We start from the raw sequence: 23150 nt of genomic DNA, 5'->3' as shown, positions 1-23150 counted from the left end.
CCCAGGTCCCTGTTGCCATGACGCAGCAGTGCTAACCATTGAGTCACCATGCTGTCCTGAAGTAAACATTGCAAACTTAAAGTACCTTCCAAGACAAGGACCTGGGGTACATCACTAGCCACTCTGACAGTGGTGGGATTCGAACCCATGACTCAATAGAGATTAGAATTTAAATCAGCCATATTACCATAATTCCATAACCAAAGTATAAACCAGAGAGTTTAAAGATTCAATTTCATTATAAATGTATAAGTACTAAGAGCACTGCTAAGTAATAATTTAAATGTTTATAATTCTTGATTTATATACATTAAAATTATTAACTTAGTAAGATTATGTACTCGAGGGAAGGAAAGAAACTGCCATCCTAATTCGGTCTGGCCTATATGTGACTCATTCCACAGCAATGTGGTTGACTTTCAACTGCCCTCTGGGCAGTTAGAGATGGGCAATAAATGCTTGCCAATGCAGCAACACCCTCATCCTGTGATTTTTTTTTTAAAATTATGAATGTTAATTAGTATGAACAGTATTATTGTTGTTTTTTATTTTGTTTCATCAAAGTTTTTGGGGATTTCACTTCTTCAGTTCAAATCAAATATACATATCAACCTCTCAAAGACAATACTCATGTAAAAGTTGACCTATGACTTCTGGCCTATCAAATTGGTGTCTCAAAGTTGATTTTAATGTGACTGTGTACGATTTTGATGTCAGAAAATGTGATCAGGCAATTTGGCTCAACCGTCCTCTTTAATGTTATCTTTGTATATGAGAAAATATTCATTAACACATTTATTTGTCCATAAGACTGTAAGATAAAGGCTTTTTTATTCCATTATCTACCTGCGCTGCTACCTCCAGTGGTGTGGATCTGCGCACCCAGGTCCTCTGCATATCAATACTCCGAAGGGTTCTGCCATTCAGTATAATTTCCACCTGCACTTAACCTTCCAAAATGCATCACCTCACATTGTGTGTATTAGACATGTGTATATTAGAAATATTTTAAGAAGCTCTTTGTTTCCTAAAATGCATAACCTTTTGGAATCAAATGACTACCTTAAGTTCCAGTTGCCCTCTTGTGCAAATGTAAAAGTTCCATGATAGATTTGAGAAGAAGAATGAAAGTGTGTCCTTATGTCCTGCCCAATTCTTGTCTTTTAATTGAAATTATCCAGTTAGAAGTCACGTCACAAACAGCAAATTGACTGTCATGTTTCCAAAACAAATGAATGCCACAGAAGTACTTCATTATCAGTTACTGACCTCATTATGGAACTTACATTCTCATGATTGACTCAGACATTTTGGGAAGTCTGCATGTATTTTACAGATACTGTTGTCGTGCAGTGAGCGCTTTTCTCTTGTAGCCTGCTCATTTACCTCACAGGAAATCTGTAACTCTGCATTAAGGCATGTGAGGAACCAAACAGTCAGGGAGCTGCCACATGAGGTGATACTGTCAGAAAGTGAAGGATGAATTTGGAGGACTCGTGAAGGATATGTGTCTTTCATTCTAAACTCTGCCTTTTTATAAAAGACCTTTTAATCTAGCACCACATTTCTGGATGGTGGCCTGTAATCAGTAGGTTCCTACAAATACAGTATAATATTAATTGTCACTTTACTTTTATTTTGCTGTCCACAACACAGGCAAATGTCCAAGTAACTTGCTAGCTGGTCTTGGCTTTTTCCTGTTATTGTGATCTATCCTTTGCTGTGTGATGACTGCTTTTCCTTTAGATATGTTGGAGCCAATTTAATATCAACCTTTTTTTTTACTGTATTGTGAATATGAAAGCTGATCTAGCTACAGATGATGTAAAACAAAGAGGAGCAGGGATAGATTCATGAGGGGACATTGGAGATAATTCTGGGTGTTTGGGAAACAAAATCATTGCTGGAAATGTCCTGGCTCCAACAGATGGCTATAGGTAGAGTTAAGTAATACTGTTCCACTGAGCTAGATATTGGAAGTCAGACTTTGGGGACACATGGTGTTATCCACCATGTCAAAAGCTGCACGTACAACCACAGAATTATTATGGGGGAGAAAGAGACCATTAAATCCATCATGTCTGCACTGAGCATTTTACTTTTGTGCCAAATTGCCTTTTCCTCGTAACCGAATGCTCTCTTGAAAGCCTCACCTGAACCTGCTTTCACACACATTCAGGAAGTGCATTCCAAACCCAGACCACTTGCTGTCGAAAAGCTTTTTTCTCACTTCACATTTGCTTCTTATGCAAAACATACCAAAATTGTGCCTTTGATCTTTTATAAGTGGGAACAATTTCTCCCAATCCACTCTGTCTAGACCCCTCACGATTTTGAAAACTTAATCAAATCTCCCCTCAGGCTTCCCGACTCAAAGAAACCAGTCCCAACTTTTCCACCCTTTACTCATAACCAAAATGTCTCATCCCTTGAACCATTCTCAAAAACCTCTTTTGCACTGCCTTTGGTGCATTCATGTCTTACCTAAAGTGGAGTGCCCTGAGCTGTACACCGTACTCTACCTGAGGTCTAACCAGTTACATGTAGGTTCAACATAATCTTTGTTCTTTGTGCTCCAGTTAATGAAGCCTACAATACCTTATGCTTTATAAACAGCTCCCTCTTTATATCCTGCCACCTTTAATGACATGCATAAAACACTCTTTAGAATAGTACCATTTACTTTATACTGTCTTGACACATGAAAATATATCAATGCATTCTTTTCCACATTGAACTTCATCAGCCATCTACCCTCCTACTCCAACAATCTGTTGACATCCGTTTGAAGCTCTACCCTCTTCTCGCAACTTACAATTCTCCCAAATTTATATTGTCTGCAATCATTGAAATTGTGCCATGTGCATCAATATCTGGATACTTTGTGTGTGTATTTACAAAGAACAGTACAGCACAGGAACAAGACTTCGGCCCTCCAAGTCTGCGCTGCCACATTTTGCCCTTCCATTCTAAAACTGTCTTCACATACAGGATCCATATCCCTCTATTCCCCTCCTAGTCATGTACTCATCCAAGTGCATCTTTAATGATGCTTTGTGTCTTCTTCCACCACCTCGTCTGGCAGTGCATTCTAGGCACTGACTATCCTTTGTGTGAAAAACTTGCATCGCACATCTCTTGAAAACTTCCCCCTCCACCCCTCACACTTTGAAACTGTGTCCCCTGGTAATTGACACCCTCCACTCTGGGGGAAAAAGCCTCATACTTCCCAATCCATCCACACCATTCACAATCTTATGAACTTCTATTAGTTTGCCACTCAACCTCCTGCATTCCAGTGAAAACAAATCCAGTCTATCCAACCTTTCCTCATAGCTCAAATCCCCCATATCAGACAGCATCCTGGTAAACCTGCACAGTACCCTCTCCAAAGTACCCACACCTTTCCGACAGTGTGGTGACTAGAACTGTCTACAATATTCCATGTGTGGCCTAACTAAAATTCTATTAAAGCTGCAGCATAACTTGTCTATTCTATACTCTGTGCCCCTTCCATAAGCCTTTTTTTACTACCTTATCTACCTGTGCTGCTAACTTCAGTGATCTGTGGGTCTGCACAACCAGATCCCTCTGCTTATTGGTACTTTTAAGGGTTCTTCCACTAACTATATAATTTTCACCTGTACTCAACCTTTCAAAATGGATTACCTCATATTTGTCCAGATTAAGCTCCATCTGCCATTTTTCTACCATGCTTCCAACTGACCTATATCCTGCTGTATCCTCTGACAAGCCTTCTCACTATCCACAACTCCACCAATCTTTGTACCGTCTGCAAAGTTACTAATTAAACCAGCTGCATTTTCCTCTGTACTATTTATGTAGACTACAAACAGCAGAGGTCCCAGCATTGATCCCTGTGGAACACCACCAGTCCAAAAAGTATCCTTCTACTGGTTCTGTCTGTCTCCTATGACTAAGCCAGTTCTGTATCCATCTTGCCGACTCATCCCTGATACCATGTGACTTCACCTTTTGTACCAGTCTGCCATTAGGGACCTTGTCAAAGGCTTTACTGAACTCCATGTAGACAACATCAACTGCTTTTCCCTCATCAATCATCTTCATTACCTTCTCAAAAAACTCGATCAAGTTAGTGAGCCATGACCTCCCGAACACAAAACCATCCTGTCTATCGCTAGTAAGTCCATTTGCTTCTAAATGCGTGTAGATCAATGCAAACCTTCCTTTAGTCCATTAAACATTATCTCTGTTTTCCAGCTGATTTTGTATCCACATTGCTACTGTCCCTTTTATTCCACAGTGTATCACTTCCATTGCAAGTCTATGTGGCATGGTATCGAATACCCTTTGGAAATCCATGAACACCTCACAAACAGTCTTATCCTCATCAATCCTTTCTGTTATCTTTTCAAAGAAATCCAGCAAGTTAGTTAGTCACAATTCACTCTTAATATGTCCAAGCTGATTCCTTTTCTGAGTTTATGCATGGTATAACATGACAATTAATTCTATCCTGAATAATTATTTTTAAACGTTTCTTCACCACTGAAGTTAAACTTGCAGGCCCATCAGTTACAGATCATTGTTTATGTCGTTGTTCAAAACAGTTGCATTGTGTACAGTTCTCCAGTGCTTGGGCACTGCCCCTGCAGTAGGCAAGATTGAGAGATTATTACCAATGCTTCTGTCTTCCTTGGATGCATCTCACCTTGGGCATTGTCTTATAAACTTTAAGTATAGGCAACATCTCCCCTCATTAATTTTAAACATTTCCAGTTACAGAGTTTCCTCCTCTGTCGCCATTACCTGGGCCACATCTGCTTTGCAGGCAAAGATAAGTCCAAAGATTCATTTCACACCTCAGCCATGCCTCCCGCCTCTATGTGTAAATCCTCCTTTTGGTCCCTAATCAGCTCTATTCTTTCTTTTGACCGCGATATGGTTGCAGAAGACTTTGGAATTTCCTTTTGTGTTGGTTGCCAATTTTTTTTTTTAATAACTTGTCTTTGCTTCTCTCATTTGCTTTTTCATTTCTTTTCAAACCTTCTGTATTCACCTGTCATAAACATTTTTTTTTTCTTCTTTTAACTTGACTTCTGCCTCTGTTATCGAGGGAACTCTGGATTTGTTTTCTCCTACCTTTCCCTTTTGAGGGAATATACTGGACTGTGTCTGAACCGTATCTTCTTTGAAGTTAACTCATCATTCAGTCTCAGATTTTTTGCCAAACTTGGTTTCCAGTTTATTTGGCCCAGTTCTATTCTTATTCCTTGCAGTCATTACATTACATTTTTTTACATTACATTACATTACAGTGTGGAAACAGGCCCTTCGGCCCAACAAGTCCACGCCGACTCACCGAAGCGCAACCCACCCATACCCCTACATCTACCCCTAACCTAACACTACGGACAATTTAGCATGGCCAATTCACCTTACCTGCACATCTTTGGACTGTGGGAGGACACCGGAGCACCCACGCAATCTTTGCCAGTTGATTGTTAATCTAGATTAAGTATGTTGTTTTCCGCCATTATTCTAAATCTGGATGTACGTTTGCTCACTGAGCTGGAAGGTTCATTTTCAGACGTTTCATCACCATACTAGGTAACATAATCAGTGAGCCTCCAGTGAAGCACTGGTGTTAGTGACTTGCTTTCTATTTATGTGTTCGGATTCCTTGGATTGGTGATGTCATTTCCTGATCTTTTTCTCAGAGGGTGTAAATGGGGTCCAAGTCAACGTGTTTGTTGATAGAGTGCCATACTTCGAGGAATTCTCGTGTGTGTGTCTCTATTTGGCTTGTCCTAGGATGGATGTGTTATCCCAGTCGAAGTGATGTCCTACCTCATCTGTATATAAGGATACTAATGAGAGTGGCTCATGTATTTTTGTGGCTAGTTGATGTTCATGTATCCTGGTGGCTAGTATTTTGCCTGTCTGTCCAATGTAGTGTTTGTTACAGTTCTTGAAAGGTATTCTGTAAATGACATTGGTTTTGTTTGTCTGTATGGGGTCTTTAAAGTTCATTATTTGCTGATTTAGCGTGTTGGTGGGTTTGTGGCCACCATGATGCGAAGAGGTCTGAGTAGTCTGGCAGTCATTTCTGATGTCTTTGATGTAGAGGAGAGTGGCTAGGGTTTCTGGACGCGTTTTGTCTGCTTGTTTGGGTTTGTTGCTGAGAAATTGGCGGACTGTGTTCTTTGAGTACCCGTTCTTTTTGAATATACTGTATGGGTGATTTTCCTCTGCTCTTTGCAGTTCCTTGGCACTGCAGTGTGTAGTGGCTCATTGAAATAATGTAATACAGCTTCGTTTGTGGGTGTTAGGATGATTGCTTCTGTAGTTCAGTATTTGGTTTGTATGCGTTGTTTTCCTGTAGACGCTGGTTTGAAGCTCCCCATTGGCTGTTCACTCCACTGTGACATCTAGGAATGGCAGTTTGTTTTTTGCTTTCTTCCTGTTTAGTGAATTTTATGCCAATAAGGATATTTTTGATGGTCTTGAATGTTTCCTCTATTTTGTTTCGTTTGGAGATGTACTGCACGGAAACGGACCATTCGGTCCAACTCGTTCATGCCGACCAGATATCCCAATCCAATCTAGTCCCACCTGCCAGCACCCAGCCCATATCCCTCCAAGCCCTTCCTATTCATATACCCATGCCTTTTAAATAATGCAATTGTACCAGCCTCCATCACTTCCCCTGGCATCTCATTCCATACACCACCCTCTGCGTGAAAAAGTTGCTCCTTAGGTCCCTTTTATACCTTTCCCCACTCACCCTAAACCTCTACATTTGTCTTTTTATCCTTTCCATGCCCCTCATGGTTTTATAAACCTCTAAGGTCACTCCTTAGACTCCGGCACTCCTGGGAAAACAGCCCCAACCTATTCAGTGTCTCCCTATAGCTCAAATCCTCCAACCCTAGCGACATCCTTGTAAGTCTTTTCTGAACCCTTTCAAGTTTCACAACATCCTAGGAAGAAGACCAGAATTGCACACAATGTTCCAAAAGTAGCCTAACCAACGGCCTGTACAGCCGCAACATGACCTCCCAACTCCTATATGCAATGTTCTGACCACTAAAGGAATGCATACCAAACGCCTTCTTTCCTATCTTATCTATCTGCGACTGTACTTTCAAGGAGCTATGAACCTGCACTCCAAGGTCTCTTTGTTCAGCAACACTCCCTTGGACCTTACCATTAAGTGTATAAGTCCTGCTAAGATTTGCTTTCCCAAAATGCAGCACCTTGATTTATCAAAATTAGATTCCGTCTGCCACCCCTCAGCGCGTTGGCCCATCTGATCAAGATTCTGCTGTACTCTGAGATAACCTTCTTCGCTGTCCAGTACACCTCCAATTTTGGCGTCATCTGCAAACTTACTAACTATATCTCCAAAGTACACATCCAAATCACTTATATAAATGACAAAAAGTAGTGGACCCAGTACCGATCCTTGTGGCACTGCACGAGTCACAGGCCTCCAGTAAAGCAACCCTCCATCACCACCCTCTGTCTTCTACCTTACAGCCAGTTCTGTATTCAAATAGCTAGTTCTTTCTGTATCCCATGAGATCTAACCTTGCTAACCAGTTTCCCATGGGGAACCTTGTCGAACGCCTTACTGAAGTCCGTGTAGATCACGTCCACCGCTCTGCCCTCATCAATCCTCGTTGCTACTTCTTCAAAAAATTCAATCAGGTTTGTGAGACATGATTTCCCATCCACAAAGCCATGTTGACTATCCCTAATCAGTCCTTGCCTTCCAAATCCATGTAAATCTTGTCACTCAGGAATCCCTCCAACAACTTGCCCACCACCGACGTTAGGCTCACTGGTCTATAGTTCCCTGGCTTGTCCTTACCACATTTCTGAAATAGTGGCACCACGTTAGCCAACCTCCTGTCTTCCAGCACCTCACCCGTGACTATCGATGATACAATTATCTCAGCAAGGGGACCAAGCAGTCACTTCTCTACCTTTCCACAGAGTTCTAGGGTACATCTGATCAGGTTCTGGGGATTTATCCACCTTTATGCATTTCAAGACATCCAGCACTTCCTCCTCTGTGATATGGACATTTTCAAGATGTCACCATCTATTTCCCTCCATTCTATATCTTCCACATCCTTCTCCACAGTAAACACTGATGCAAAATACTCGTTTAGTATCTTCCCCCATCTCCTGCAGCTCCACACAAAGGTCGCCTTGCTGATCTTTGGGCCATATTCTCTTCCTCATTACCCTTTTATCCTTAATGTATTTGTAAATACCCTTTGGATTCTCCTTAACCCTATTTGCCAAAACTATCTCATGTCCCCCTTTTGCCCTACTGTTTTCCTTCTTAAGAATACTGTTACTGCCTTCATATTCTTCCATGGATTCACTCAATCTCTTCTGTCTATACCTGACATATGCTTTCTTTTTGTTAACTAAACCTTCAATTTCTCTAGTCATCCAGCATTCCCTACACCTACCAGCCTTTCCATTCACCCTGACAGGGAAATACTTTCTCTGGAGTCTTGTTTTCTCTCATCTGAAGGCTTCCCATTTTCCAGCCGTCCCTTTACCCGTAAACATCTGTGCCCAATCAGCTTTTGAAAGTTCTTGCCTAATACCATCAAAATTGGCCTTCCTCCAATTTAGAACTTCAACTTTTATATTTGTTCTATCCTTTTCCATAACTATTTTAAAACAAATAGAATTATGGTCACTGACCCCAAAGTGCTCCTCCATGACATCTCAGTCATCTGCCCTGCCTTATTTCCAAAAAGTAGGTCAAGTTTTGCATCTTCTCTAGTAGGTACATTGACATACTGAATCAGAAAATGTTCTTGTGCACACTTAACAAATTCGTCTCCATCTGAACCCTTAACGCTATGGCAGTCTCAGTCTATGTTTGGAAATTTAAAATTCCCTACCATAACCACCCTATTATTCTTACAGATCTACAATTTGGAACATTTTCCTCAAAATACTATTCCATTTACCTCCTTGTTTTTATCTTCTCCTAAAAAAAGTGTGAATATCAAGTTTTGTGATTAAAGCTTATAATACCATTTGTGCTGAGGGTGAAAGAACTGAAGATAGTGCTTGGGTTGCAGTCTTCCAGTCTGTTGTATGACAGAATGTCATTGCAAAGAGACCTGTTTCTTGGAGTTACATGTTTTATTTGTTCATAGTTATGACATGAAGAGGTAAAAACCTACTTCCTTATTTATTGTTTATTTTTAATGTGTATACTAGAGTGATAGTGAAATAATACTCCAACACATGATATATAACTCTTTTTAACTTTGTTTTCTAGATCATGTTTCCATTGGTGGGCTTGGGGACAGCTTCTATGAATATTTGATCAAAACCTGGCTTATGTCTGACAAAACTGATGAGGAGGCCAAAACTATGTATTATGAAGCTTTACAGGTACTGTACAACCTTGCACAAGTATTTGAAATATCACTTTAGATCTTAGCACATTTCGTGTTTAAAATATAAAAGTTGAAGGCTGGAGAAGGACGGATATTTTGTGTAATTATTCCACCATCATCAACATTTTCTTTCAGATCACGTTAGAATGCTTACATTTGCAAGATTTCTCTGAGTGAGGCAGTGGACTAAATGGGCAAAACTGTCATTATGAATTATGGACAAATTTAGTGATACATTGAAGAAGTGCATTATGGTTGAATTAAAGTAAAGTAGCATGGCTTGAACATTGTTTCAGGCACGTTATAAAGAGGCTAAGTAGTGATTGTGTTCAACCCATAAGACCATAAGATATAGGAGCAGAAATTAGCCCATTCAGCCCATCCAGCCCATCACGTCTGCTCCACCATTCAATCATAAGTGATATGTTTCTCAACCCAATTATCCCACTTTCTCCCCATAACACTTGATGACTCAGTGACGATGTAGGAACAATTATATAGCTCAAATCAGGATGGTGTGTGACTTGGAGGTGGATATGAAGATGATGTTTCCTTGTGTCACAACCTTTGTGCTTAGGAAGTAGAAATTGTTGGTCTAGATGGTGTTGTCAAAGGAGCCAATCAAATATACAAAATAGTAACTGAAGTAAGCTGTTTGGCCCCTCGTTGCACTGACATTGAGTAAGATCATAGATGTGCATTTTGAATTCCAAATTGCATTATAAGTGTATCAATGTCAGATGTGCTGCAGTAGTTCAAGAAGGCAACTTACCACCTCATTCTGGAGGGCACTTAAGGATGAGCAACAAATGCTGGCCTTTCCAGAGATGTTCACATTCCAAAAAGGAATAAAAAAATGCCCTCAATTAGCTCTCTTAACTTCTCTGCTCAATGGAGAAAAACTTAGCTTTTTTACATAGCTTAAATTTACCTTTCCTGGTGTCATTTCAGTCCAGTAAACCTTCTCTGCAGCTTTTTCAAAGCCTTGATGCTTTGATATCCTTCTTTAAAGCATGGTACTCAGAATTGTGCACAATATTTCATATGAGCTTAATCAAAAATTTGGGAGGTCTTGTGGCATCATGGTAGTGTCCCACCCTCTGAACCAGAAGATGTTTCTGAGTTCAAACCTTATCTGTGGACCTGATGATCATGGAAAGTGTGTCATAAGACAGACAAACAGTGTGATTATCAGTTTGGAAGTCTTTCTCATCCACAGGTGATAAGAGTGGGAGAGTTTTCTGGTCAGCCAGAGCCATGTGGTAGCTGCAGCAAAACAGCCTAGTCATGTTAAAAGACAGGTGCAAGTTCTTGCAGTGAGCCTTAATTCAATCAACTACCTGAAATGCACAACTAATGTTTTTTAATAATTTGCCATCACTTTGTGGTTAGCAAGTTTTGAAAAGATTTATAGCTCAGGTTGAGGTTCTGGATGTAGGTTTGCTCGCTGAGCCGGAAGGTACATTTTCAGAAGTTTCGTCATCATACATCTTCGAAGCACTGCTGGCATTTCATGTTTCCTATTTATATATTTGGGTTTCTTTGGGTTGGTGATGCCATTTCCTGTGGTGATGTCATTTCCTAGAGTGATGGTATTTCCTGTTCCTTTTCTCAGGGATTCGTAAATGGGATCCAAGTCAATGTGTTTGTTGATAAAGTTCCGGTTGGAATGCCATGTTTCTAGGAATTCTCGTGCGTGTCTCTGTTTGGCTTGTCCTGGAGTGGATGAGTTGTCCCAGTCGAAGTGGTGTCCTTCATTATCTGTATGTAAGGATACCAGTGAGAGAGGGTCATGTCGTTTTGTAGCTAGTTGATGTTCATGTATCCTGGTAGCTAGTTTTCTGCCTGTTTGTCCAATGTAGTGTTTGTTACAGTTCTTGCATGGTATTTTGTAAATGACATTAGTTTTGCTTGTTGTCTGTATAGGGTCTTACAAGTTCATTAGCTGCTGTTTTGGTGTGTTGGTGGGTTTGTGGGCTTCTTTGTTGTTCATATACAAGGAATCCAAAGCCAGTCTGAATGCCAATATTTACTTGTCTCTTCCCTATCAAAGGTATAGAACTGGAGAAAAGCAGCTGGTTTAGCAGCATCTGTGGCAAGAGAAACAGTCAATGTTTTGAGTGTTTACTTCTGTCTTCACAGATACTGCATGACTAGTTAAGTTCCTCCAGCACTTGCTGGTTTTATTTCAGATATTCAACATTCTTGATATTTTGCTTTTATTTTTAAGACTTGTGTTGCTTTATCATTCTTCCAATTAAAGTGGATAATTTCTCACTTCCCTGTGTTTTTTTTCCCCAGTCCTTGAGTGGATCTATATATATGTCTTTGTGCCACTTGTCATCCTTACAATTTATCTTTAACCTTGATCCTTCAGCATATCTCAGTAATAAAATCTTTGAATGAAATGATACCTTAAACACTGCAAAACATCTCAACAAGGGTTAACAAACAGTTTGATCAGGGATGATAGTAAACCAAAAATGTAGTTAAAGAAGTAGCATGATGTGGAGGTGCCGGTGTTGTTACTGGGGTGGACAAAGTTAAAAGTCACAGAACACCAGGTTATGTTCCAACAGGTTTATTTGGAAGTACCAGCTTTCGGAGTACTCCCCTTCATCAGGTAGCTGTGGAGTAGGATCATAAGCCACAGACTTTATAGCAAAAGATCACAGTGTCATGCATATAACTGATACGATATATTGAACAAACCTAGATTGCTAGGAGAAAGTGAGAACTACAGATTCTGGAAGTCAGAGTTGAGAGTGGAGTGCTGGAAAATGACAGCAGGTCAGGCAACATCCGAGGAGCAGGAGAATCGATGTTTTGGGCAAGAGCCCTTCACCAGGAATGAGGCTTGTGAGCCAAGGGGTTGGAGAGATAAATGAGAGGGGGCTGGGGCTGGTGGCTGAGTATGCGATAGGTGGACGGGGGTGGGGATAAAGGTGATAGGTCAGAGAGGAGGGTGGAGTGGATAGGTGGACAGGTCATGAGGGCGGTGCCGAGTTGGATGATTGGAACTGGAATAAGGTGGGGGGGAGGGTTCACCAGTTTCCTAATTTCCCCTCCCCCAACGTTATCTCAGTTCCAGCCTTCCAACTCGGCACTGCCCTCATGACCTGTCATACCTGTCCACCTTCCTCCCCACCTATCCACTCCATCCTCCTCTCCAACCTATCACCTTTACCCCCACCTTCCTCTACCTATCACACACTCAGCCACCTTCCCCGCAGCTCCATCCCCCCTCATTCATCTCTCCACCCTCTCAGCTCACAAGCCTCATTCCTGATGAAAGGCTCTTGTCCGAAACATTGATTCTCCTGCCCCTCAGATTCTGTCTGACCTTCTGTGCTTTGCCAGCACCCTAAACCTAGATTGCTGTTAAGTCTTTAATCTTTTAAAATGGGTTGCAGGTTTCAGTTCATTAATATGTAAATCTCAGAACTTCTTTCAAGTTACATTCTCGAAATAACTTAAGGTTTTATAAAAAGTGACATAGCAGCTCAGATAATGCATTAAAGGTGTGAGGTTAGATTCTGTCTGTATCGCAATCTTGAGTCAGACTGGTTCTGTTTCCAAAGTAGGAATTTATAAAATATTACATGTATTGACAGCCTGCAGATTTTGTGCTTTTTGAACAAAATAGAATGTTAATGCAATTACAATTCTGCAAATGCAAGTTCATCCCATAGACTTATATGTGTGTGTGCATGCGTGTGAGGGAGAGAATGTGAGTATGTGCATATGAATGTGAGAGAGTGCTTTTGTGTGTGTGCACCTCTCAGGGTGTCTGTGTGTTTGTGTCTGATAGAGAGCCTGTGTATGAGAGAGGGTCTGCGAGAGTGTATGAGTATGTAAAAGTGTGTGTGTATTTATGTGTGTGAGTGTGTGTTTGTGAGATTGTATAGTGTAGTAGGGTCACCAGAGTGTGACATGAACTCAAGGTCCCAGTTGAGGCCATCCTCATGGGTACTGAACGTGGCTATCAGCCTCTGCATGGCCACTCTGCATTGTTGTGTATCCTGAAATCCACCTTGGAGGATGGTTACCTGAAGGTCTGAGGCTGAATGTCCCTGACTGCTGAAGTGTTCCCTGAAGTAGCAGTTTAAAAGGAGGAAAGAGACAAAGAAGTAAAGAAAGGGAGTTCTGAAACTTAAGAGTAATCAACAGCTCATGGTACAGATGCCAATGGCGAATGCTTAAAATCAGAGATGAATGAGAAGCTAGAATCATGGCAGTGCGGATACCACAGGCATTGTAGGAATGGATGAGGTGATGGAATATGAAATTGAAAACAAGGATGAAAAATCCAAAAATTACAGCAATATAGATTGTGGCCAATCAATAATTAACTTTGTTTACGTTTAAGATTCTTGTTTTGGAATTAACCACATCACTCTAAAACATAATATAAAATGCTTTATTTTTAAGGCTTTATTTCCCAAGAGGATATTTTACTACATAAATAACCCCAATTTATTACACAAGTCTATATATACTATAGCCAGTTAGTTGACATATTGTTTCATTGCATGTATTACGTGAACTTGTCTTCCAAACTACTTTTGGTAATTTGATTTGACTCATCCATATAAAGAGTAAATTCATTTAAGATTATTATAGTACTGTTATTTCTTGCTCCTCCAGTCTCATGATGTACTCACTCTGATTACCTTAAAGATGTTATAAACTCCTTTTAGCAATATTATCGAGCCATTTTTATTTCTTAGTTCCACTCATAATGAGTCTGTATCATAATTTTCTCAGTTAAGAACATTTTTAACTAATGCATTCAACATATTATCATCATGCTACTCTACATTAATGTTCTCTTTGTTAGTTTTGTGCTTGAAAGTTATATATTCTGAAAAATAAATGGAAAATACTGAAAGAATGCGGTTGGGCAACATTTGTGGAGATAAACACAACGATCTTTCATCAGAATGAGAGTATTTAGTTCCCAACTCTGGTCATCCTGCAGCCACATCTGGGTTAAATCCATTTACACCTTTGTTCTTTTCATTTTTCTTATGAACAATTGGAACATCAGATCTAAACTTTGTGAAATTTTTCTCATCTGTTTAAGTCTCCCTTTATCACTGCTGCCATTATTTCTTATGCCCCACCTTCCCATAAGCTGTAACTTAAACACCTCATCATTGTACATCCCATCAGATGTCTTTGTCCTGATATGACTGTGGAAGGTAAATTGAGTGAGTATTCCTTTCCTGTATATCTGTCATCTTATGTGTAATTGGCCAAGCGGTCCAGTGTGGCACTCTTTTGGCCTGGCATGGCCTCAGCATAGAATTCTGGCCTGGAGATGATTCCAAGAGCCGAGAGGTGAAGCCCAGCACACTCTTGGGTCAAGGCCTGCCATGGACTAGAGGCTTAGTGCCTTCTGAACTTTTTATTTCCTTATTTTTCTAATTGCTTTTTCCAAGAATTTGTACTTAAAATTTTGTACCTCGATAACTTTGTGTCTAAGATGGCGCCTTAAGTGGTGACTTGTAAGCTTTTCACTATACTCATTTGAGGACTTATGACAAAGATAATTCTAATTCCACCTTTAATTACAAGAAATCTAAAATTAAAATAACCTATCCTAATCTTTCCTCTCAGAATGTGCTGAATTTTATACAGCATCATGGTCTTCTCCCCTAATTCTCTTCCCTGAGCTAAAAGGTCAGGGAACCTGCCAACAATCTTGACAGCTGCTACAATAGAAGTAGTATTAATTGCTTTAAAGCAAAACAGTTGTGTTTATCTTAGTAGAAAGTCTCTCCTTGGAGAGCTGTTGGGTACTCTGATGGCCGACCACTTTGTTCTTCCAACATTACCAGCCAGGAGCAGTGCTGGCACTAAAATATAACCCTGAGGAATCCATTTAAGTTCAGTTAGCAGTCTTAAAGAGGTGGGTTCAGGAGGCCAGGAAGACGATTAGAAAGAAGAATAACCTTTGGGGCAGTGCTCTTGATGAGGCTTGAGGATCCACAAATGAGATCCAGCCTGTCCTCCTGAACCCAGCCCATGCAACGAATGCTGCAGGCCTGCATTTCCCTGCCATGTGTAACAGACTAGATGAGACCTTTTGAGTGGCCATTAATCAGCTATTTGAGGGCATCAATAGACCTGAGCATTGACAGGTCATCTTCAGTTCCCTCATTGCTGTAAAATTTCAGAGGCAAGTAGGTGACAGAGAGAGGACCTGCTGGATTTTGTGTGCCCCTCCACCTTCATATTGGTTGGGGGGGGCATAATCCTAAACTTTCCAACTGATCTAAACATATGTAAGCATTTTTTCTTTCTCCTTTGTGCAAAGATATATTTTTAAAATCCATTTGTTGAGGTAGAAGTTGCTGACTAAGGGCAGCATTTATTGTCCATCCCAAATTGCCAATAGGATAATTGCTGTGGGCCTGGAGTCACACGTGTGCCAGATCGGTAAGGATGGCAGATTTCTTTCCCGAGAGGATATTAGGGAACCAGATGAGCTTTTATGACAATTGGCAGAGATTGCATGTCACCATCTTTATTCCACATTTTATTGTATTCAGTTTCACTTCTGTCATAGTGGAATTCGAACCCAAGTCCCAAGAACATTGGCTGGGGGTTCTAGATTGGTAGTTAAGTGACATTACCATTACACCACCAGCTCTCCGAGGTGTTAGTATTCAATAGGCTGCTGATGTTTTGTAAAAGGAGTTTGGGGCAGAAGTGGTCCTTGTATTATGGCAGTTTTGCCTTGAAAAGGAGCCATTGATTCTCAAAGGGCAGTTGCTTTGGGTAGCCCAGTATCATCCCTTAATTGCAACTGTGCAGTTTATGATGGAGAAGAATGGAAGCCTTGCAACTGTTATTATTTGTGAGAAATAGCAGCCACAGTGAGGTTGATCAAGCCATTGATACTGTATTGGACTCTGAACCTGTATGTACACTGCTGAGCCAGCCCAATTGCCTAATGACAGTTATTGGATTCCGAAAGCGAATATGTAGGTCCTGTCTTATCCAGACCCAGTGCCATCAGGAGTCTATGTTTTCATGAAGTCAGAGCCACCAACTAATCCCAGACTCAGTGAAGATTTTTAGAATCAGTAGAACTTTCAAGGCATGTTTGTAAATGAGGGCTATAGTAGAGACACAAATGTTAATTACAACACATCTCTAGTAATCACCCTCCGAACTCTCATGGATGTATTTCTTTAAATGAATAGTCATGAGTTCTGGGCTTTGTGGCTTTAAAAGTCATGAGCAACCTTCTCCATGCTCAGAAGGTAGCATATATTCACGAATAAGTCATCCTCTCTGAATCATGTGGTGCCACGTTATTTACGTAATATAACTAATCACCACACATGAATTAATTGTATAAGAGTAGATGTGTGAACAGCAAACAAATGATGCCAAGACTGGTATTGAGCAAATTTGGTGTTCAGTCATGTGTGGCAGAAACTGTTCTATGTTACTTGGTTTATTAGCTACTCATGATCATCTGCGTTGCTATCATTGTAAGGAAAACATTCTTCCTTATTTCTGGTTCTCAACATCATCCTCCTAGTCTTCATTATTCTCTGCCCCCAGTTGTTGTAATGAATTTTCAAGAAAGAATAGGATAAGTTAAGGATGGGTGAACAAAAGCCCATTGGGATTAAGGAATTAGAGAAGGGTATGAAAGATTCAGTATTTTTCTGTTTCATAGTGATACCACGGTGGCTAGTAGTGTCTATATCCACTAACCTGCACTGTTCTGATGATATCTGCATCTCCCATTACTTAAATAGGGCATTTCCCCACCTGTTGTTTTCACAGGATGAGTTTTCTGATCATCGAATCATGCAGCACAGAATATAGTTCTGTTTACCATGTCTGTCCTGGTTGTTTGAAAGAGTGATCCAATTAGTCCCATTCCACTACCCATGTCCTGATACGCTTGTCAATTATTCAGTCAAGTATTCATAAAATTAATTTTTGAAAGTTATTGATTCAGCTACTTTTTTAGGCAGTGTAAACTCACTCCTAGTTACATATGGATTAACTGCCTATGGAGCTATGTTTTTGCAAGATTGACCCTAGATCCATTTTGTTTTGCCATAATTGGCAGGTCCCAACAAATTCTTTGCAGGTGACATAGAATTTCTACAAGCATGCTATCTGCAGTTTTGTGTTACCTGTGGAGGCGGGGGCGGGGGAGGGAGAAGATCTGTGCTGCTAACCCCCAAAGTTAAAGAGGATTTGGTGAAGTTCAGATCATTAATAGCTTGCAAAAAAAAATTTCCTTATGTCACTTCTGATTCCTTAGCTAGTTAATTCAAGCCAGTTCTCCTCTCGTTATTGATCATTCTGCCAGGAGAAGCACTTTCTTCTGACTTTCTCTGCTGAAACTCCTCTTGATTTTGAGCACCTCATTTAAATCCCTGCTTCACTTTCTGTGCTATACAAGAACAACCCCACCTTTTATAGTCTCTTGAAGTATTAAATAATTGAAGTATTGCAGTTTGTGCCGTTTCAGTAAATCTGCTCCACACCTTCTCTAAGGCCATCACATCATTTCTATTATGTGATGCTCTGAATAATAGTTCTCTAGCTGGGGCCTAACCAATAATTTATAATTGTTTATTAACATAACTTCTTTACCTTTGTGATATGTCTCAGTTTGGAAATTTGGAACTTGTATGTTATTTTAATAGACTTTTGAACTTGTCCATTTTGTAAGATTTGTATAAATACACATTTAATATCTCTAATTTTACCATTTGGCATTGCATCTCCTTATTTTTCTTTCCAAAATGCATCAATTCACAATTCTCTACGTTAGATTCTATCTGTTAAGCAATTAACTTGTCTATGCCCTCCTTAAGTAGCAGTTGCATTTAACCATGGTCTCTCTTCACAAATTTTGTCCTACCATACACTTTCTTAATCCTAAAGTGTATGTGTTATATAAAAGGAGACAGAAGGACAGTGACTGTTATGGAATACCACTGGTTACACCATCCAGTTTGTGAGACCTCAATTAGCAACTATTCTGTTTTCTTCTCTTTTCTTTTCTTTTCTTTTTTTACCAACTTCCTATCCTATTAAATAACACTTCCTTTATTCCCTGAGCCTTAACATTATCAACAAGTTTCCTCATAGAACCTTTTCAAACATCTTTTGAAAGTCTAAATGAACAATAACCACTGTATTTATTTTATCCACAAATTCTTTTAAATTATGTTCTTAGAAAAAATTGCCAGAGCATCATCAAATTCCACAATTTCACACTGCTGCCCTGAATTAGATTGTATATTCCTAGGTGTATATCAATTTTATCATGATTCTCACTTCCAGAAGTTCACCGGTACATATATTTCTTTGTTGATTACAGTTTTACTTCCTCACAATGTTTTTTTAAAATTCATTTGTGGGATGTGGGCATTGCTGGCTGGCCAGCATTCATTGCCCACCCCTAGTTGCCCTTGAGAAGGTGGTGGTGAGCTGCTTTCTTGAACCGCTGCAGTCAACTTGCTGTGGGTCGACCCACAATGCCATTAGGGAGGGAATGCCAGGATTTTGATCCAGCAACATTGAAGGAACGGTGATATATTTCTAAGCCAGGATGGTGTGTGGCTTGTTGGGGAACTTGAAGATGGTGGTGTTCCCGTATATCTACTGCCTTTGTCCTTCCAGATGGAAGTGGTCATGGGTTTGGAAGGTGCTGTCTGAGGATCTTTGGTGAATTTCTGCAGTGCATCTTGTAAGTAGTATACATTGCTGCTACTGAGCATTGGTGGTGGAGGGAGTGGATGCTTGTGGATGTAGTGCCAATTAAGCGGGCTGCTTTATCCTGCATGGTGTAAAGCTTCTTGAGTGTTGTTGAAGCTGCACTCATTCAGGTAAGTGAGGAGTATTCCATCACACTCCTGACTTGTGCCTTGTAGATAGTGGACAGGCTATGGAAAGTCAGGAGCTGAGTTATTCACCACAGTATCCCTAGCCTCTGACCTGCTCTTGTAGCCACTGTGTTTATATCGTGAGTCCAGGTGAGTTTCTGGTCAATGATACACCCCAGGATGTTAACAACGGGGAATTCAATGATTGTAACACCATTAAATGTTAAGGGGCAGTGGTTGGATTGTTCTTATTGGTGATGGTCGTAGTCTGGCATTTGTGTGGCATGAATGTTACTTGCCAGTTGTCAGCCCAAGCCTGGATATTGTCTTGATCTTGTTCCATTTGAACATGGACTGCTTCAGTATCTGAAGAGTTGTGAATGGTGCTGAACATTGTGCAATCATCAGTAAACACCCCTACTTCTATCCTTATGATGGAGGGAAGGTCATTGATGAAGCAGCTGAAGATGGTTGGATCCAGGACACTGTCCTGAGGGACTGCTCCAGAAATGTCCTGGAGCTGAGAAGACTGATCTCCAACAACCACCAGCTGCTTATGTGTCAGGTATGACTCCAGCCACCAGAGAGTTTGCCTCCTGTTATCCATTGATTCCAGTTTTGCTAGGTCAGTTCATTCAAATGTCACCTCTGGAATTCAGTTCTTGTTCTTTTGTCCATGTTTGAACCAAGGTGTAATGAGGTCAGGGGCTGGTGGAGCCCACATGGTGCATCAGTGAGCAGGTTATTGGTGAGCAGTGCTGCTTGATAGCACTATTATCACTTTACTGATGAGCAAGAATAGACTGGCATAGCAGTAATTAGCCTGGTTGGCTATGCCCTGCTTTTTATGTTCAGGATGTACCTGGGCAATTTTCCACATTGTTGGGCAGATGCTAGTGTTGTAACTATACTGGAACAGCTTAGCTAGCAGAGTGGCAAGTTCTGGAGCACAAGTCATAGAGATGTACAATAAGGAAATAGAGCCATCTGAATTAATATCAGAATGCCACATAATACCACATAAACTAAAATATTCTGTCTTTTTGTGCACCCACAGGCTATAGAGACAAATCTAGTGAGAAAATCTGCCAGTGGTCTGACATATATTGCAGAATGGAGGGGTGGGATACTGGACCATAAGATGGGTCACCTGGCCTGTTTTTCTGGAGGGATGTTAGCAATGGGAGCTGATGATGCACCAGCAGACCTGTCTAAACATTACATGGAATTAGCAGCAGAAATCACCATCACCTGCCATGAGTCATACAAGCGTTCAGGTAAGAGACATATTCCTCAAAATAGCACTGCAAATAGATTAACAGATATTTTACTATTTAACAACTTTAGATGCCTTTGTCAAATAGTGAGTGAATAAATTTCTTACAAATCCATTACTGCAACTATTGAGAATTCTTTCAATGCTTCTCATGTTTTTTGCTCATATTACATTGTAACTTTATAAAAATGTATTATTGCATGAAGCCTGGCAACACGTCAACAGTGTTGTTAGTGTCTGAGCTTTATGCAGTCAATGGAATAGTAATATAATTTAATTTATATTGTCAGTCATGTCAGTTTATACTGTCAGTCTTAATTTTTCCTCATGTTTTTCAATCACACCTCCTAGAAATGCATTGAATTGTCTCCTAACACATGGAAATGCAGAATCTATAACACCTTAAGTCATGTGCTTCAGTTGATCTGTGCTGGTGTTTAGGCTTCACATAAACCACATAACATTTTAATTACCTCATTCCACCCTATCCTCACAGGAATTTCTGCTTCATTTATTTATCAATCCTCTGCTTAAATATGTCAGTGTTACCATCTTCAGTCACTCCATGTGGCAGCAATTTCCATAATTTCTGAACTCTGTAATAACATTCCTCCCAAATTCTTTGCTGCTCCATTCTAGACTCACTCACACAGGGAAACAATTTCTTCACATCCATTCAAGTAAATACCTTCATAATTTTAAAAACATTTATCTCTTCTAAGTCTTTTTTTTCTTCTGGAGTTAACAACCCCAACCTCCTTAATATTCCTGATTGTTAGTTATTTTTATGGTCCCAGTTGATAATACCGAACAAGTCAAATCCCAGTGTGATATCAAAACTTAATTTTTATAGTTGCTCACCATGGTGGTTAAGCATTGGAAATATTTAACAAGATAGTTTAGAAAGACATTAGCACACACAGCAAAATGACCTGTTTACTAGCAATTTTCTTAGTATATGCTCAATCCCAACAGAGTGGTACTTTTACCTTAACTCTTTAATTTCTTAACTGACCCTTTCCAGGTTTGATGGCCTAGAGACTCCTTTCCATTCTAATGACCTGAACCATTTTCATTTCTGACAGCTGAAAAATTCTACACAAAATTGTGTAGTTTAGAGGCTTCACAAACTAAAAACCTTTGTTCTTGGGTGAAAATGTGCTCCTGAACTGGAATCTGATTCTGAACAAAACTGAAACCACTACTGGTGTAAACATTACATCAATTACCAGCATAGGTATCTGGCTAGGCACCTACGAAACCACATGCTTTCTTAGAAATAACATACTTAGGTAATTTTTCCAAATAACTTTCAGACCTCTTCTTTTTTTTAAATGTCAGTTTCACAAAACTGGGGTACATCCGAAGTATTGTACACAATGCTGTATCTGTGCTCAGGTATGATTTGGAGATGCCAGTGTTGGATTGGGGTATACAAAGTTAAAAATCACAATACACCAGGTTATAGTCCAACAGGTTTAATTGGAAGCACACTAGCTTTCGGAGCGCCGCTCCTTTAACCACCTGATGAAGGAGCAGTGCTCCAAAAGCTAGTGTGCTTCCAAATAAACCTGTTGGACTATAACCTGGTGTTGTGTGATTTTTAACTTTGTGCTCAGGTAGTTAGGAAGTGAGTGCTTAAGGTAGCAAATTGGGTGCCAATCAAATGAGCTGCATTGTCCTAAATGGTGTTGAGCTTCTTGAATGTTGTTGGGGTTGCACCCATCCAATTAAGTGGAGAGTATTCCATCACACTTTGTCTTGAGTTTTATTGACAGTGAGAGACTTGATAAGTGAATTGCCAACCACAGAATTCCCAATCTCTGACCTACAAGTATTTGTATGACCGATCCAGCATCTGATCATTGGTAATCCACAGGATGTTGATGATGAGGCATTCAGCAATGGTAATGCTGCTGGATTCAAGGGGAGATTATTACATTCACTCATTGCCTGGCAGTTGTGTGGTGTCATTTTTACTTATCAACCCAAGCCTGAGTGTTCTGAGAGTCTTCCTGCATCTGAACACAGACTGCTTCTGAATCGGAAGAGACCTAAATGGTACTGAACACTTCGTGGTCATCAGTGAACCTCGCCACATATGGTTTTTAATGGAGAAATGTTTGTTGATGAATTCGCTGAATATGATCAGGCCTTGGATACTACTCATGCAGCTTGTCCTGGGGGTCAGATGTTTGGCCTTCAACAACCAGAGTCATCTTCCTTTGTGTTAGATATGACTTTAACCAGTTAAAAGTTTGTCCCCTGATTTACATTAACCTAGGTTTCTGAAGGCATCTTGATTCAGTCAGCTGCTGGTTAATATTCATCTCATCCCTCGAGTTCAGATGTTTTGACCAAAGCTGAGTTGAAGTCTAGAACCAAGTAGTCCTGTTGGATCCCAAACTGAGCATGTTATTGCTGCATCAATTATGGATTTTAACATTTTGTTGACGATCAAGAAAGGATGGTACATGGCCAGATTGGATTTCACTATTTGTTTGTGTGCAGAACATACATTGTTTTCAACATTGTTGGGTAGTGTTATAGCTGTACTAGAACAACATAGCTAGGGATATG

The 23150-nt window shown here is 40.2% G+C and overlaps 1 protein-coding gene across 5 annotated transcripts in view; it reads left to right on the top strand.

The window, feature by feature from the left end:
• Nucleotides 1-23150, top strand: part of LOC122563562 (mannosyl-oligosaccharide 1,2-alpha-mannosidase IA-like) — a 144330-nt gene that overhangs the window by 107835 nt on the left and 13345 nt on the right. For all 5 annotated transcript variants that reach the window (XM_043717457.1, XM_043717455.1, XM_043717456.1 and 2 more), the window contains 2 exons: nucleotides 9302-9417; nucleotides 20352-20571. In XM_043717457.1, the coding sequence (XP_043573392.1) occupies nucleotides 9302-9417; nucleotides 20352-20571 (336 nt within the window). The remainder of the gene's footprint in view (nucleotides 1-9301; nucleotides 9418-20351; nucleotides 20572-23150) is intronic.

The sequence above is a fragment of the Chiloscyllium plagiosum genome, chromosome 27 (genome assembly GCF_004010195.1).
Source record: "Chiloscyllium plagiosum isolate BGI_BamShark_2017 chromosome 27, ASM401019v2, whole genome shotgun sequence".
NCBI classification, from domain to species: Eukaryota; Metazoa; Chordata; class Chondrichthyes; order Orectolobiformes; family Hemiscylliidae; genus Chiloscyllium; species Chiloscyllium plagiosum.
The sequence above is the reverse complement of the archived record's forward strand: the minus strand, read 5'-3'. Positions and strand labels throughout refer to the sequence as shown.